The sequence below is a fragment of the Abramis brama genome (assembly GCF_963993115.1).
Source record: "Abramis brama genome assembly, chromosome: 11".
NCBI lineage: Eukaryota > Metazoa > Chordata > Actinopteri > Cypriniformes > Leuciscidae > Abramis > Abramis brama.
Window position 1 is genome coordinate 22,207,471 of NC_139973.1, and position 17,473 is coordinate 22,224,943.

The window sequence follows — 17,473 nt, forward strand, 5'->3', positions numbered from 1 at the left end:
GCATCAAAATCAGTTTTTGTGTGTGTTTTTAGTAACTAGTGCAAAATGCCCGTGCAAAATCAGTTTTTGTGTGTGTTTTTAGTAATTGTTGGTTTGGTGCCCGTGAAAGAGACTGTGAACGCATTGAATTCAGGGAGCAGGCTAGGTTACTACAAATGATGGCTGTGAATAAACTATAATATTCAGAAGTAAACAGTGTAGCTGACTGAGTGTTTATGTATACTGTACCACAACCTTCTAAGTGCTAGTGCAAAATGCCCGTGCAAAATCTGGATTTGAATTTTTTATGATATTATAACCTAAAGATGCTATGTGAAAGTTTGAAACAGAAAATAGTGGTTTTCATCTTGCCACTTTCTTGGTAAAGAAAACACATTTTTACTCAAGTTAATCAAAATGCCCGTGCAAAATCAGTTTTTAAGTGTGTTTTTAGTCATTGTTGGTTTGGTGTTTGAGTGCACATTGTTACAATTACACAGCAAAAGTTCAGTGACATTTTTATTTGTGCATGGTAGAAAGCACACAGTGAACTCCGAGAAAACGCTTGAGCAAACAGTTTGTGAATAGGCTACTACAAATGATGCCCGTGAAAGAGACTGTGAACGCATTGAATAGGATATGTTTAGTTGGTGAAGATTCAGGGAGCAGTGCAAAGTGCCCGTGCAAAATCAGTTTTTGTGAGCAGCTAATCGCTGTCAAAAAAGTTCAGGAGATATTAGCGATGGCTGATTTCAACAGTTTCAATATGATAAAAAATAACTTTTATATTGATTAAAATATAGACACCTGTCGAGTTTGAACTAACGGTTCGAGAGATATGCGAATAACACACACACACACAGACAGACAGACAGACAGACGCTCCTGTAATTTATAGAGAGATATGGCCAAATGTGCAGTCTACCAGTAGCACTGGAGCGACAACACTGGGAACGCCCACAAGCGACTCACAGTACAGAGACTAGCGACATGCAGCGACAAAGTCGGATGCAGCCTTCCATTTGAGAAACACCAAACTGTGTCAACAAAAGTGACAGTGTGACAATAGGCCTTATAGACAAACAAACATATATATTTAATTGAAATTGTACCTATAGAAAATTGTACACTACCATTCAAAAGTTTGGAACAGTAAGATTTTTTTTATTTGAAAGAAATGTATACTTTTATTAAGCAAGTATTTATTTAATTGATTCAAATTGACAGTAAAGAAATATAAAGAGTTACAATAGATTTTTATTTCGGATAAATGCTGTTCTTTTGAGCTTTTTATTCATTTCTATTCAAAGGATCCAAAAATAATTATAGAAAGGTTTCCACTAAAATATTAAGCAGCACAACTTTTTTCAACATTGACAATAATAAGAAATGTTTCTTGAGCACCGAATCAGCATATTAGAATGTGACACAGAATGATGCTGAAAATTCAGCCATCACAGGAATAAATTGCATTTTAAAATGTTCAAATGAAAAACAGTTATTTTAATATTTCACAATATTGCTGTTTTTACTGTATCAAATAAACACGTAAGAGGAATAACAGACTTTCTGAATGGTAGTGTACACTTCTTTATTGAATTATAGTTTATCTATTTAAAAGAATTTATGGACTAGGGTGGAGGAACACTGAATGTCATTATTGATGAATGTTGAACTCTTATCTGACTCCCTTTAAAGGCAGAATAATGCTACTAATGGAACTAAATGTACTAATGGAACAGTATGGAAATTTACTTTAAAAGTCGTTGTTGCTGATCCCAATAATATTTAAAAATGTAACGTAACCAAAAACGTTACGTGAATCCAGTGAAATGCATTCATAGCGCTTAAAATTCATAACTAAATTCATCAAATTTGAGTGTGTATGCTTCACCATGATCTGTTGCAGAGGTTTCTAACCTCAGAAAGAGCTTCCTTTGCAGCCTTTGTCTGATCAGTCTGAGCGATGATCTGAACCTCATACAGAGAGATCTGCTCTGAGAGCTTTTCCACATGCTTGGTCAAACGCTCAACATAAAGATCCTGACAGACAGAAAGAGAGAGAGGTGTATAAACAAACATCTACTAGAGCTTGAATGAAATGGGGAGAATGTATTTTATCATTTGTTTTTACTTTTATAAAATTAACGCAGAAGAACTATACTTTTCTGGTTACATTAGTTATACAAGAGATTCATATGTGCTAAAACACATGAAATGGTCATATTTGACCAAAATCATGTGCTCTAGAACTCCACCTGCTGATATTTTTGCTCCTCTGCCTGAGTTCTCTCTTTCTGGACTTTGTGTGAAGCATTCATTATTGCTTTGATGTCCGAACGCAGGTCACTATTGGCCCCCTGCATGTAGAGCAACTTTAGGGCCAGGTTGTCCACTTTAGATTGTAATTCCGAGACTATGAAGAGAGCATATGATCAATGCAAGACTTACAGAGATTTTCTGTCTGCACCACTGGCGTCACCAAACAGAATTGTAAAATGATCATTTTCAATCTGCCAATCACAGATTAATTTATTTGAGAGATCAGAACTAATGAACAACAGGAGATATCGCAATTATTTAAATAATTATCTTGAAATGTGATGTTTTTTTAGCGGAAAATGTTCTCTACTGTAAAAATGTTCACTATTTTTGTTAATAGCAGGGTTTTATCATTAACTAAAACTAAACATTTCTGTTAATTGAAATTAAGCTGAAATAAAATATAAACATTAGATTAAAAAACATTTACTAAAGTAAAATTAGAAATGTTGCCTTGGCAACTAACTGAAATAAGCGCAAGTTTAAGCACTTAAATTACAAAATGAAAATAAAAATAAAACTGATTTAAAAATAAAACTGAAATAAAAATAAATTGATAAAAACTTAAATAACTTAACTAAAAAATAACACAGACTGATAGATCTTCTCACCTTGCATTTGTTGTTTTTTGGCCTGACTGGCAATATCTTGGTACTGATTTTTTACCCCATCCAGCTGGTCTTGGGCCTGTCTACGTTGAGCAACAGTCTGGGCATTGGCTTCATGACTTGCCTCCAGAGAGGCCTGCAGTCTGGCCAACATCTTGTGGACCATGTATACCTCTTCAGCAAGTTCATGGCGCCTCTGGGCCTCTGCCTTCTCCACTACTATCTGTAGCAGAGCAATAATGATCAGTTTCCTTGGCCTCTGTTTGTATGCATGCAAGTGTGTGCATATATTTCCCGAAGAACAAAATCAGTAATTTCTGGCCAGTATGCATGTGTAGTTATATTAAGAAATACCCATATCAATCACTTGTAGATGAAACTACCAATAATTTTTTTGACAGATTTCTTACCTTCTCGCGGAGCTCAAGATGCAACCTCTCCACCTGATTACTGAGGGTTTTTTTCAATGCAGACTGGAACCTTTTCATTAAAGGCTAAAGAGTACAAAAAAGAACACGGGGCATCAGAAAATTTATTACAAATATGAAAATGTACTGCCTTGGAAGAAAAAAATACGTTAGGTTTACACACATGCTCAGGATCCAGCACCACAATTTCTTCCTCTTCCTCATCTTCCTCTCCGACTCTACTTTCTGCATCAATGCCACTGATCTCCAGCTGGAGAGTGTGCTGTGGTATGCTGTGGTTTATATCTGCACATAAACAAAACAAAAAGTGTAATAGGAGTATCACTTGTAGAATAAGATAGAATAAGAAGATATAGGCTAAATAATGTTAAGGTTGTTACATGAAACATACCAGAATTGTCCAATTGAAAGTATCCACTGGTCCCAGCATGATCGATGTCTCTGTCATAATTGTCTGAAAGCTGCATCGATTCCCCCTATAAATAAAATCATTAACAAACATTAAAATATGCATATTAAAATAAAATAAAAATTGAGTTCACATTATTTGCCCTGATTTTTGGGAAAATTGAAGAACTAAAGTAAAAAACGCTGTTATCAACTCTGATACCATCTGTATGATGAATATCTTTAGTATGAAGTGTTAAACTAATAAAAATGAAAGGTTCGTGTAAGACTTTATACCTCTTTAGGCTCAGTGAATTCACCCGGAGCCTCTTCCTGCCTGTTCGTCTGATCATCTGGCAGACCTCCATCACACCCACCGCTTTCCATCGCTTCATAGACATAAATAAAGTAATACAACATAGACATACACATATACAAGTATATATAAAAAATTAGCAGGATATGACCGAGTAATTTTATTTTAATTTGTCACCTGTTGTATCCGTTGTATCTTGTTCCTGAGTAGCAGAGAGCTGGAATGAAGCAGTATTTCCCCAAATGTATTAGTAGTAATCGTTCAATTATCAATACTACATCCAAAATTATTCAGCTGAAGTAATGATTCATTTTATTCTGGTTAAATCATTGTTTTATGTTATTTCTGTGTTGTGACCATTTAACAGCGCGAGACCTGCAGTGTTTACTTTGCATCTCCGTTGCTAGGAGACGCCACACTTCCGGATTCGCTCCTCCTCCTAACCAAAGTCCTAAGAGTATTACTTCCGGTTTCTGGACTGGCTGCAGTAACACGTCTCTGTCCATGCGGGGGCGCTCGCAGGCGAGTGCAGAATGAATGGATGTCTATGGCGAAAAACCCTCAAAATCCACTTTTCTCAGGATATAATTTTTTGTCTAGTAATTTGAATGTTGTATTCGAAAGGAGATGCAAAGAAATTACACATTGCTGGGTGTTAGATTTTTTAGAGTCACTTATTTGGTTTAAAAAGTCTTTTAAAATTTCAATGACGTCAGAATGCTGACGTCATTAGCAGAATGCTAGCGTGTTATGGGCAACAACAACTCAACTTGTAAGAAATCGAAAAGAAATAAGTACTCGTTCATTCAACTTTCGACCTATAACCAGAGCCCGTCTACGGAGAGCCTTGGCACTTCCTATTAGCCCCATTGTATCGATCTTGGTTGCAGTTCCATTAGAATTCCACTGGAGGTGATCGCGGGCGAGTGCAGACTGAATGGGAGTCTATGGGGCTATACGGCTAAATGTGTCTCTTTCACCCGATTGCCGTTGAGAAATCTCAGATTTTATTGTAGGTTTTGCAAGTTCAACATGTGTTATAGGTCGAAAGTTGAATGAACGAGCACTTATTTCTTTTCGATTTCTTACAGGTTGAGTTGTTGTTGCCCATAACACGCTAGCATTCTGCTAATGACGTCAGCATTCTGACGTCATTGACATTTTAAAAGACTTTTTAAACCAAATAAGTGACTCTAAAAAATCTAACACCCAGCAATGTGTAATTTCTTTGCATCTCCTTTATAAAAACAACTATTCATAACTATTCATAACTATATGACATAACAGGTAACATCTGGTCATTGTAAAGGTTTATAAAAATAACTATTCATAACAGGTAACATCTGGTCATTGTAAAGGTTTATAAAAACAACTATTCATAACAGGTAACATCTGGTCATTGTAAAGGTTTATAAAAATAACTATTCATAACAGGTAACATCTGGTCATTGTAAAGGTTTATAAAAATAACTATTCATAACAGGTAACATCTGGTCATTGTAAAGGTTTATAAAAATAGCTATTCATAACAGGGAACATCTGGTCATTGTAAAGGTTTATAAAAACAACTATTCATAACAGGTAACATCTGGTCATTGTAAAGGTTTATAAAAATAACTATTCATAACAGGTAACATCTGGTCATTGTAAAGGTTTATAAAAATAACTAATTATAACAGGTAACATCTGGTCATTGTAAAGGTTTATAAAAATAACTAATTATAACAGGTAACATCTGGGCACACTGTAAAGGTTTATAAAAACAACTATTCATAACAGGTAACATCTGTTTTACAAGATTCACAAGGAGGACAAGTTTCCCCTTCCTTTCATAGAGGAGATCGGTAATGGTGAAGCCTCTGTCTGCCATTACTTCATCGCCTGGACGAGGTTATTAAGTGCACGATATTGAAGAAAAATGCGATATGCGATAACTCATTAAACAATGCGATATTCGATATGCGATACGATAATGCTTAAAGTATATAAAATTAACTTAAATTAGATTTAAAATTATATAACCTACATATGTGTTTCACATTCTTTTTGTAACAAGAAAACATCCCTTCAACTTGTGAAAGTGAACATCAGTGTTTTACTGTATATAAGATGTTATTTTAACATCAGTGTAAACCACAGGGTTCAGGTTATCCTACATTAGGTCTATTTAACAACAGAAACTGAATAATTAAATGTAAAAGTAAAACACTGCTTAGTTTTTCACTGTATGAATTATATAAACTGATTAAAGCTTATTAAAGCTAAAAAAAATTATGCATATTGCAATATATACATTTGCGATATTTTGATATATTGTGCTCTACATGTTGTGTTTGGAAACTGCTCTCTGAAACACTTCTCCATGATGTCAAGCCAACGCGAAATCACCTTGCTTACAATGGACTGAGAAACACCAAACCTTTCAGCAAGATCACCCTGCAATAAATTAAAGGGTTAGTTCACCCAAAAATGAAAATTCTGTCAGTAATTACTCACCCTCATGTTGTTCCAACCCCGTAAGACCTTCGTTCATCTTCGGAACACAAATTAAGAAAAATTATAAAATGGAGGAGTGAGAATGGAGGACAGCTCTCAGATTTAATTTAAAATATCTTAATTTGTGTTTCCGAAGATGAACGAAGGTCTTACGGGGTTGGAACAACATGAGGGAGAGTAATTACTGACAGAATTTTCATTTTTGGGTGAACTATCCTTTTAAGACGCAGCTTCATCAGAGTCATCAGGAGCTGATACCAAGTGTGTAGCTGAAAGCTGTTGGTGTGTGAACTGGTAAGGTGCTCGGCAAATGAGTGGAATGCATCCAATGTCGACCCTGTGTAGAGCTGACAAAGGTGGTCGTTTCTCAGCAGAGTTATGTAGTATGGCACTGGCTCAACGCATTGTGTTCGCATTTCAGATGTAGGGTTGAGATTTCAGGTTGAGTTGAGATTTTGGAGCGTAGTTGTGGTCAGAGACAGATGGATCCTCCCATTGTGTATCTGCATCACAGGTCTGGGGCATGTGGCTGTGATCCTCCTCACAGTTGTCCACTGCAACACTGACTCTCATCGATGATCTAAGGAAATAATAGAACCATAAGCATTTTTACATTAGTACTTAAAATGAGAATTAATTAATTTATGATGGCACTCATACTTAGAACAGTGTGAAAAAGAAAGATGCATTAAAAACGAGACAGTATACACACAATCTCCTAACTCTATGTAACATATGTAACATAACATACTCTATGTATTGGTCAATATCAATATCTGAATGAGAGATGTAGCTAGCTGGCCTCCTAACAGGAATAATGTGAGCTATTGTAAGACTGTAATGTACCATAATATATTGTACTATCCAGAATATTCTTTCATTCATTCTTTATTTCAGACCCTTAGGTCCATATCACAAAGTAAACGAAATATAAGAAATATGACATATAGGTGGCCAATGGTAATCATGCAAGATTCGTTGTATTTTGTGAACGGCTCGTTACTAATGTATTCATAGAACGGACTTCATCTAACGTTAGGCTAACAAGCACATAGATAGGTAAGTTAGGAAACAACAGTTAGGTAAGTTAGCTTACCTGAATCTGACAACCTGTTCAGCACCCGGCGGGACTTCTTTACCAGAACATCGTAGCCGAGCCTTTACTCAGGGTAAGGGTGTTCGTTCGTCAGTCTGCTCCCCGTCCATAAAATGGTACGAACACATATAACACACATGGTACGAACACACAGCGCTTGGGTGAGCACTTCAAGTTTAGCGCCTTCCGCCATTGCCTCAGGTGCTCCACGTGTAAATCGTAAAGTACACCACAACACTCCGATCGCTTTAGCCTACATTGTGTTCGTAACACCGTTGGTTAAATTGTTCTATCCTCTTAATCCAATTGTTATGTCTTCTTCTTCTTCTTCTTGAATTTTATTGGCGGTTAACAAACCAATTGTTATGTCAGCCCCTAACTGAGCATATAATACTTCACATATTTTACCGTTACAACTATAGAATTACGCTAGAAACTAGCGTAGGTCGTTTCAGCCGGAAGTTGAAGTCCCGCTCAGCCGGAAGTAAGATGACAAAATGAGCGTAATGGCGTCGCCCTTGTTGTCATGGAAAATAAGATGAATAGAAGTACCTTACTTAAGTTACTTCTATACTCTTTGCTGTGCGTTCACACCATAGACAGTAAAAGAAAGGTTCACACCGCCGCCGGCGAGAGCGTCAAAGTGGCCAGAAGTCATTCATTTTCAATGAGATTTGAGAGCGTCTCAAATGCAAGGTGAGAAGATCTATCAGTCTGTGTTATTTTTTAATACAAATAACAAAATCAAATCGAAGACAAATCGAGCTGTAAAAACATATGTATCTGTGTAAGAAAAAAAACCCTCAAACAACAAGATATAAAACGTAGTAGAGTTCTTAAAAGTATTTGTTTATCTTCATTATTATTTTGTTCGTTTACTTTCTTTAAAGATAAAAAAGCTTTAAGGCTATAAATCTCCCACACAGTAGGAGGCGGTGTCTTGCTTTCAGCTGGCTTGAGAGAGCGCGAAGAAATCTGAGCTCAAGCTGCATTGCGCGCGCATCATAGAAGGAGATGAGATGATGTTGATGTGAACAAATCGACGTAGAAAGATTGATCAATGTTTATACATTTTTGGGTCAGTATTATTAAAACATTTAATAATTTTTTTCTCTGTTTCGTGCACGGAAACGCCACATGTTTAGATTCGTATTACGTTCGTGTTATCAGGCTAGTGTTTTCACTCATAGCTGAGCTGACATGGGTGGATATGTCAGCAAGAAGAAAAACTACTAAAAAGAATAATATCATACAGCACAATGTTTTGACATAGTATTGTGATGAGAAGCATTTTCATAACATATTCCGTGGTATTTTTGAATTATTTACCATGTAAATATCTGGGTACATAAACATGTTATTCATCCAGTACCATGGTATATATCCAAGGACGTGAAATTATTATTCTCGAGTGCAGTCTCCACTAAATGTTTTTACAAATCATTTTCCAGTACTCACAAAGGACTGGAAAAGGCCAGGGGCCAGTTGCATAAACCGCTAAGACTAGTCTTACAAGTTGAAAGACATCAGTATTTTTTCTTTAAGGCTATTCATAGCTTTTTTTTAAATCGGTTACATAAAAACGTAGATTAGCCTAATTTGGTACCGAAAAGAAAGACTGACTGCCCCTGACTAACTGCTAGTGGGTCATCATACTAGACCTTAAGACACTTTCGTAACACAATGGCTATGTTTAGGCAACCAGCCCCAGGAAAGTCATTGGTAAAAAGGTGTGGGAATCCTGCAGGCTTAAATCAGTGTCATGGTATCACCATCTTATTCCATCATTGTATCATAATACTGCCACAGTGCCTTTTGCATGGGAGTGATTCTTGTTTTTGAAATAATTGCAAAAAAACAAAACTCTGTTCTGTGTTTTTGTGAATTCCAGAAGTGATGAAGGTTAAAATAAAGCAGTGGAATGGTGTGGCGTCCTGGTTGTGGGTGGCCAATGATGAGAACTGTGGCATCTGTCGAGCGCCTTTCAATGGATGCTGCCCAGACTGTGGGTAACCTGATTTCACTGTATCATGGACAAAGACTACACTACCACCTGTGCCTTTGCAGTTTTCTCATGAAATCTTCTGTTTTAATCCTAATGAAATCTTCTGTTTTAATCCTAATGAAATCCTTGTGTTTTAATCATAATGAAATCCTACTGTTTTAGTTCCAATACATACTTATTTGTGCAACTTGTTTTGTGTAATTGAACCATAAATATTCAGTGTAAGAAAATGATTTCTTTTTTTATCAGGTAAGGTCCCAGGAGATGACTGCCCGTTGGTTTGGGGTCAGTGCTCTCACTGTTTCCACATGCATTGCATCCTGAAGTGGCTAAATTCTCAACAAGTACAGCAGCAGTGCCCAATGTGCCGTCAGGAATGGAAGTTTAAAGAGTGAGCTCGCCTGTCAGGCAACAGCACAACACTTGGATTTTCAGTGTGAATTCTGTATACATTCTTAAAAGTGATCTTTGGATGACTTCTATCACAGTAATACATGTTCTTCTTTTTATTCAGGGGAGACACTTCCTGAGGAGATCAAATAAATGCAACACAGATTGTTTCTTTTGTTTATTTATTATGTTTTTTGTGATTAAATATCCCTCAAAATGACTTTCATATTTAAAAATGGTTGATATGGTTTTGTACAAAACAGCTGACTGCGATTGGCTGTCAAAGAGACAGTCATTTTAAATTATGAACACAGTACAGAATGTCACAGGACACTGACAATGGTATGCATTTGCGCATAACTTAAATAACTGACTTGAAACTCCCACCATTTAAAATTTATACCATTCTCTTACCTTCATTAGTTATTTTGAAAGTAAGAAGTTGTCACTCATTCTTATCTAACATTTTTGTAATTTGTAAAATGTAGCTTGCATATATGTCCAGATGTATTGAGATTTTATCTGCCTTGATTGTCTGTAAGTCATGTGGTAATTCTTGATTATAATCATTCTTATAAAACAATTATTAACAGGCACCACTCTGAACCTCATTACTGAATGTATACTAAATTATTTTAAAAAAGTGTATTTTTACATATCACAGGCATATTCGTAGGCTGACCAAATAATTGACTCTAATAACAAATAATATGCAAGCTGCCAACATACAACTGAGACAAAGGTATTGAAATAAACTAATGCAGAAATATTGAAGGATGTGAGGAAATGTAATAAAAAAGCATATAACATTAAGCCATAGAAATATGACTTTCAAAAGAGTGGCACTGGCACATCTCTGTTGTAATTATTCAGAGTAAACATGCATTCGTCTAGTCCAAATCCAAATCTTTGTGCTGTATTCTTCTTGCAGACATCTGTAAACCAAGAAGGTATTCAGAGTGTTTTAATATTTGTGAAACTTTGTTTACATTAGTAAAACTGAAAGTAATCATGCAAATTTGTGGAAAGTGAAAATGAAAGTGAATTGAATAGGAACCAAACAAAAAGGATTTAAAAAAACGGAATTCTCAAATAGAGAAAAATTACTGTATTTCAGTGTGTTTTCAGAAACAATATATACATTCTTGGGAGAAAAAGTGCTACATGAAAATAATATTTATGCCAGAGGAGAAAAATAAGGGAAGTAATTTGAACCACTGACTCAAATTGCCCTACAACCACCATTTCTTATAAAAACTATTAATTTAGTAATTTAGGTATTTTCTGGCCTGGATTCACAGACAGGGCTTAGATTAAGTCAGGATTAGGCCTTCAATTAGGACTATAAAGTAGCTTTTATAAACATGCCTTTAAAAATAATAATAATTAAAAAAAAAAAAAAAACATTAATGGTGTGCATCTTGACAAAGCAGTGGCACTGACAGATTTTAAGGGATGCCAGTGCAAGTTGCTTTCGGTTAAAACAGCTCAAACATGCATTTTAGTCTGGGACTAGGCTTAGTTGTCTGTGAAACCAGGGGTCTATTTTTTCATTTCACAAACATGGCTAATGCAAATTGTAAGCCTGGATAAATGAAAACATTTCCATTGTGTTGTAAAACCATTCATTAAAATATAAAGCACACTGGGCACTTCCTGAATTTAGTAAAAAATAAAACAAAAAATTGCAGTTCTTTAGATAACGGATTCAGTTTTCCTATGAGCATGATCCAATCTTTTCTGTTTCTTTGCAACATCTGAAGAAGAATAATTGTAATGAAAAATGGCAATAGCATTTTTTTTGGTAAGTTTTGTTGGTTTGTATGGGTGATAAAAATACATGTTTTTTTGCCCTATATGCCTCTTTACATGAGCATTAATAGAGTGCTGCAGGGATTATTAATTTTTGTAGGCCAAACATTTTAGCACAGTCAATAGGTTTTTTGAATGGGTTTTTGGTTAAATGCCTGAAGTAAAGTAACACAAGGTCAAGATATTTCCATGTTTTATTTCACAACATAAAATACATCAGTTATACTCCTTTGTGTTTTTAAAAATCTAATACTTGTCTTGAAAAAGGCAGTTGCTAACATGTGGTTAAATGGGATTACAGAGTTTGCTGGGGCCATTAAACGTCATCACACAGGTAAGGTAATCTACTCTATCTTTTACATCCTAAATGGGTTTATAATCTCACTCTTGAAAACTATTAGAACTCAAGCTTTCAAGGAAATAAAAAAAAATATATATATAAAAATTGTTGGTAACTTAATGGCGGTGACAGTGAAGTAATGAGATTGTAGTGTAGTTTGTTTATAGCCAACATCTAGCTTTTTACTTCTGCCAATGGTACTATTAAGGCTTCAAAATTCATAAAGGTTGGGTTAATTTGTTTAGATCATCACGTTGAACAAAACAATGTAAGAATCATAACCTTTTGTTGGTCACAGCTTATTTTCTGCAACAATCCAAAAGCCAATGGAAAAAATCCTAATGGGTTTTTGTCTAGGGAACTAGGGTGATGCTAACTTCTGGTTTGGCCTACAAAAATATATATTCTTGGAAGAAAATAAGTGCTACATGAAAATAATATCTGCAGCACTATAAAAAAGCAATAGGATTATAGAAACATTATTTCAGGGAGAATCATTTGTTATTTTACATTGGACGAAGTAGGCATCAATGAACAAGGCTTATCACTTGAATGGATATGGATCAGGGATCAGCAGATAAATGGTCTGGATAAAATCAGTGCATCAGGCAAGAAGTTTATGCTGTATCAGTCTGTACGCTGGATAGATTTAATTCATAAAGACTTCTTGGAGTCTTGTGTGTTTCTCCTTTTCACATCATTCAAGTCGACTGGTGTAAAAGCTGAAGAGTAGAAACAAACAGTTAGAGAGCATGCATGCATAATATTTCAGTTGAGTCTTTAAGAAAATGCACACATTTTTTAAGAGATGCATCCCCCTAGCAAGGAAAACCAGGTAACAGCTGATAGCTCCGCTAATATTTCAACCATTATTAATTATTCTCTAAAATGTTCCTTTATCAATAAAATACAATTCCCAGGACAAAAATCACCCAGTTGAACATACAGCTCAGTGCAGGGTTTGGCATCCTCTCCACATACTTCTGAGGTCCCTGGTTATTGTTTTCACTTCCCTGGCAAGTCTGCATTTCTCTCATTACACGCTGCCAAGCTGTTGGAAGAAGTGTTGATGTTATATAAAACTCTAATTCCAAAACAACATACAAACAGAATATTTTTGATGGGCCACTGACTTTTTTTTTTTTTTAAATCTCTGCCTTTTGAAAAGATTTCTAAAGCAACTTACTGTAATGAATGAATCGCACATTTTCCTCGTGTGCTGGTGTGAGTAGTTCCTCTGTGTTGGTTTGGGAACAGTCTCCGGACATCTGCTTGTAGTTTTGAACCATGCTTGAGGATGGAGAGCTGCCCACAACACTGTCGAAATCCCCATGAATCAGTTTAACACTTATTAAATCAAACCTATGACACTAAAGTGACAGACCCACTGTGAAAGGCGTCATTGTTAAATGGACAACACAGACAGAGTTAATTACCTGATTATTTGTGTTTTTTAGGGAACTGTTCTCCAGGAAGTGTCAAAGCACAAAAGCAGGCAGTTTAAACCTGGAAATGTAGCAATAGCTTTTAGAGCCGTGGTCTGTTCTTATTTTTTTTATTTTAACGTGCTGTCATTTTGAGGTCAGTCTCACAAACAAACACTAACTTAGTTTGCCGCCGCATATAATTGAAATAGCATATATGTTTATTGTCCGATAAAGGGACGTAATATTTTCTTAAATATCTTAGCTTAGCAGCTAACATCAATAACAGAACCCCCCACCCCCTCCCCTCCCTCCCCCAATAAAAAAAAAACGTTTAAACAAGAGATTGATTCGACGTAACTAAAATATTACAATTAATGCGATTAAAACTTACGAGCATTTGGAACTTACAAAGTGGCGTTTAAATCCTTTGTTCCAGCCAAAACGATCCTTAACGTGTATACGGCTGCGTTGAGGGGCGTCCAGCACAACAATCAGTGATGTCACGTTAGATTGGAGAACGAATCTGTTGAATCGGACCTTTCAATGAATCAAAGAAATCGGTCTGAGATTAGCGTACTACGGTAGCACTTCTTTAAATTCAGTCACATTTAACCAGGAACCGTCTCTTTCAGCCATGTCTGACATGCGTAATTAGCCGAGGACCAATATTGAACTGAAAAGAATCGAAATTTTACCGATGGGTCAAAAAGTAAATTTAGTAACTTACTTCAGTTGTTTACTTTCTTTTTCTAAGCTGAATTCTGCAAATTCAAATTGGACACAGACCTGTAAGTTAAACGTTATAATAATAAATACATACACAAATTAAAACATAACAAACAGAACATTTGTTTTATTGGGAACGACGTATACTACCACGCTGGGATGTCTGGAAGCAAGCGATGGTGTCGCCTCATGAACCCGTAAAAGAATCACTAAATGTAATGGTCCGATTCTCAAGTGTTTCAAATAATCAGTTCGCGGAAATGACTTGCCATCAGTACAGCACATTCGCGATTCGTTCAGCCAGCTTCCCCTCTATGCTCTGGACGTCATTGGTTGAGCTTGACCTAGTCCAGCTCCACCCATGGCTCCACCTCTGTAGATCCAGAGCCGTTAAATATGAGAGTTGCGACACGCTTTGATCTCGCCGCCACGCGGTCACGTGGTTCATGTAGCTCTGTAGTTCCAAACAAATGCCAATGATTTTAAGCGGGGCAGCAGCATATTTGCAGCAATTATCGGTAAATATTGACGCATAATGTACATTGCTTATTACGGTGGCAACTTAAATGACTTACATACAATATCATTTATTTTCTGGAGAGTAGCAGAAACACAGCATTAATACGTTTTTGTGCTTAATTTTGGAAGGAAATTGGGTGCTCCCATAGCGTAGAATACATTTACACCAACAACCATTTGCAGCAGATTTCTGTAATGATGGAGAGACGGCATTATCGTTAGCAGTGTGGTCAGTTGAAAATTAAACTGGAGAAATGGTTAATGAGTGGAATAACTATGTTAACGGGATTCATTTCAGTATACATTTACATGTAAACATACTGTACACAGTACATCGTATGCTATGCATGTATTTGTGTGTGTTCTGATGAATGGTTTGAAAGGATCTAGGGGTACATTAGCCATACTAAAATGAATCCTTTAACAGTAATGTTATGGATCGTATTTAGGAACATGGTTATTTCATTCAGTAACCATCTCTCCAGTCACACACGGACACACAAATGTATATATGTTTGTATATAATAATAATAATAATAATAAAATACATATAGCCTACACACACACACACACACACACACACACACACACACACACACACACATATATATATATATATATATATATATTTATTATTATTATACTCATACATACATACCTACATGCATACTCTATCAGTATCAGTAAGATTTGTAATGGTTTTAAAATAAGTCATCTCTTCTGCTCAACAAGGCTGCATTTATTTGATTAAAATAATAATAATAATATAATTATATATATATATATATATATATATATATATATATATATATATATATATATATATATACAATGACAGTTTAAAATAACTATGTTCTATTTTAATATAAAATAATATAATATATAGTAAAGTGTAATTTATTCCTGTGATCGAAGCTGAATTTTCAGCATCATTACTCCAGTCTTCAGTGTCACATGATCCTTCAGAAATCATTCTAATATGATGATTCAATGTTGAAAACAGTTGTGCAATTTTTATTTTTCCGGATTCTTTGATGAATAGAAAGTTCAAAAGAAAAGTGTTTATTTGAAATATGATCTTTTGTAACATTATGTCTTTACTGTAACTTTTGATCAGTTTGATTCATCCCTGATGAATAAAAGTATTGATTTATTTTATTTTTATTTTCTAAAATAAAATAGAAATTCCTACTGACCCAAACTTTTGAACGGTAGTGTTTAATGTTACAAAAGCTTTCCATTTCAGATAAGCTGTTCTTTTAAACTTTCTATTCATCAAATAATCCTGAAATAAAAAATGTTAATAACTTTTCTCAACATTAATAATAATGAGAAATGTTTCTTGAGCATCAAATCATCATATTAGAGTGATTTCTGAAGGATCATGTGACACTGAAGACTGGAGTAATGATGCTGAAAATTCAGCTTTGATCACAGGAATAAATTATACTTTAATATATATTCACATAGACAACAGATGATTTACATTATAATAATATTTCACAATAATACTGTTTTTGTTTTTAAAAATACAAAAACAGTAATATTGTGAAATCAAATAAATGCAACTTTGGTGAGCAGAAGAGTTATTTTAAAAACATTAAAAAAAACTTACCGATCCAAAACTTTTGACTGGTAGTGTACACACACACATACACACACACACACACACATTGTTCTTGAAACTTTTATGTCAATAAAGCCCTTTGAATTTTATAAAATTTTGTGTTTAATTTTGGAGGGCAGGGGGACTGCTCCCAATAAGGTATAATACATTTACAGTATTTACTGTATATATTTTTCTCGTGCTTCTATGTTCATAATTTCTAATATCCTAATGTTATGTTCTGTTAAAATACATTCACATAAACCTGCACAACAAGTGAATATCAGTTAAAGCCGCTCAGATTAAATCAAGAAAGAAGTTGGGTTAACAGTAAAAAATATACAAGGCAACCAATTGCATTCAACAACACATTTAATTATTATATCTAGGGAGAGGGTAGTTAAGTTTTCCTTGAATGTTCTGTCCTCAAAGAAACTCATTCGACTTCCTACGGGGAGAGAAAAATGGCAGAAAGCAGGCCAGAAGAGGAATACAAGTGTTCACAGTAGCCAATACTTTCTGCCACCGACGCTGTAGGATGATCTGGAGACCTGGTGGTGAATCGAGAATCAGTCAAATGCTTAGCCATACATTGATAAAAATGACAAAAATGACATATATATATATATATATATACAAACCACTACTGTTATTCAAATGGTTATTCTTACACAACAACATTATGGAAGAAGCTGGATAGGGCTGCACAATTAATCGAATTTCTAATCGCGATTACGATTATGGATGCCACGATTACGTAATCGTTCAAAGCCGCGATTACAAAAAAAAAATCCACTCTGCGTGCATTTAGAGCATGTTATGAGAGGCAAATCACAACTACTTCAGAAAACCCAGCACAATAGGAAGGAACTACCAGGCAGCGACGTATGTGTACGCTGAAATAAAAAGTCTTTCACCTCAGAAAAACGGACGTTCCTGTCATGTCAGCCGTTATAGGCTACTGTGCTCGTAGCGTACACTCTTCAATTGCACGCGCAAATGCGGCGGCGCGCGCT

The 17,473-nt window shown here is 35.3% G+C and overlaps 3 protein-coding genes across 5 annotated transcripts in view; 1 reads left to right on the plus strand and 2 right to left on the minus strand.

Annotated features, from left to right (window-relative positions):
- ccdc40 (coiled-coil domain 40 molecular ruler complex subunit) overlaps positions 1-8,132 on the minus strand; it is a 68,774-nt gene extending 60,642 nt beyond the window's left edge. The window contains exons 1-9 of one of the 3 annotated variants that reach the window (XM_084128059.1): positions 7,633-8,132; positions 4,218-7,116; positions 4,022-4,113; positions 3,729-3,813; positions 3,501-3,622; positions 3,320-3,403; positions 2,913-3,132; positions 2,238-2,395; positions 1,900-2,022 (exon numbers count right to left, since the gene is read on the minus strand). In XM_084128059.1, the coding sequence (XP_083984185.1) occupies positions 1,900-2,022; positions 2,238-2,395; positions 2,913-3,132; positions 3,320-3,403; positions 3,501-3,622; positions 3,729-3,813; positions 4,022-4,111 (882 nt within the window). In that variant the 5' untranslated portion in view covers positions 4,112-4,113; positions 4,218-7,116; positions 7,633-8,132. Of the gene's footprint in view, positions 1-1,899; positions 2,023-2,237; positions 2,396-2,912; positions 3,133-3,319; positions 3,404-3,500; positions 3,623-3,728; positions 3,814-4,021; positions 4,114-4,217; positions 7,117-7,632 lie in introns of those variants that run through there. The other 2 variants (XM_084128060.1, XM_084128061.1) reach the window with 2 other exon arrangements.
- anapc11 (APC11 anaphase promoting complex subunit 11 homolog (yeast)) lies at positions 8,110-10,032 on the plus strand (the record flags this gene model as incomplete). The annotated part of the gene is made up of 3 exons (XM_084128071.1): positions 8,110-8,328; positions 9,524-9,637; positions 9,887-10,032. The coding sequence occupies exons 1-3, from the start codon at positions 8,322-8,324 to the stop codon at positions 10,030-10,032; spliced, it is 267 nt and encodes an 88-aa protein (XP_083984197.1). The 5' UTR covers positions 8,110-8,321.
- A 1,088-nt stretch (positions 10,033-11,120) lies between these two features.
- Positions 11,121-14,120, minus strand: LOC311091915 (mapk-regulated corepressor-interacting protein 1-like). Its single transcript, XM_084128070.1, has 4 exons — positions 13,998-14,120; positions 13,366-13,496; positions 13,126-13,230; positions 11,121-12,901 (listed from the first exon to the last, which is right to left on the minus strand). Exons 2-4 carry the CDS (start codon positions 13,466-13,468, stop codon positions 12,834-12,836), a joined length of 276 nt encoding a protein of 91 aa, XP_083984196.1. The 5' UTR covers positions 13,469-13,496; positions 13,998-14,120; the 3' UTR covers positions 11,121-12,833.
- Between the last annotated feature and the right edge of the window lie 3,353 nt (positions 14,121-17,473).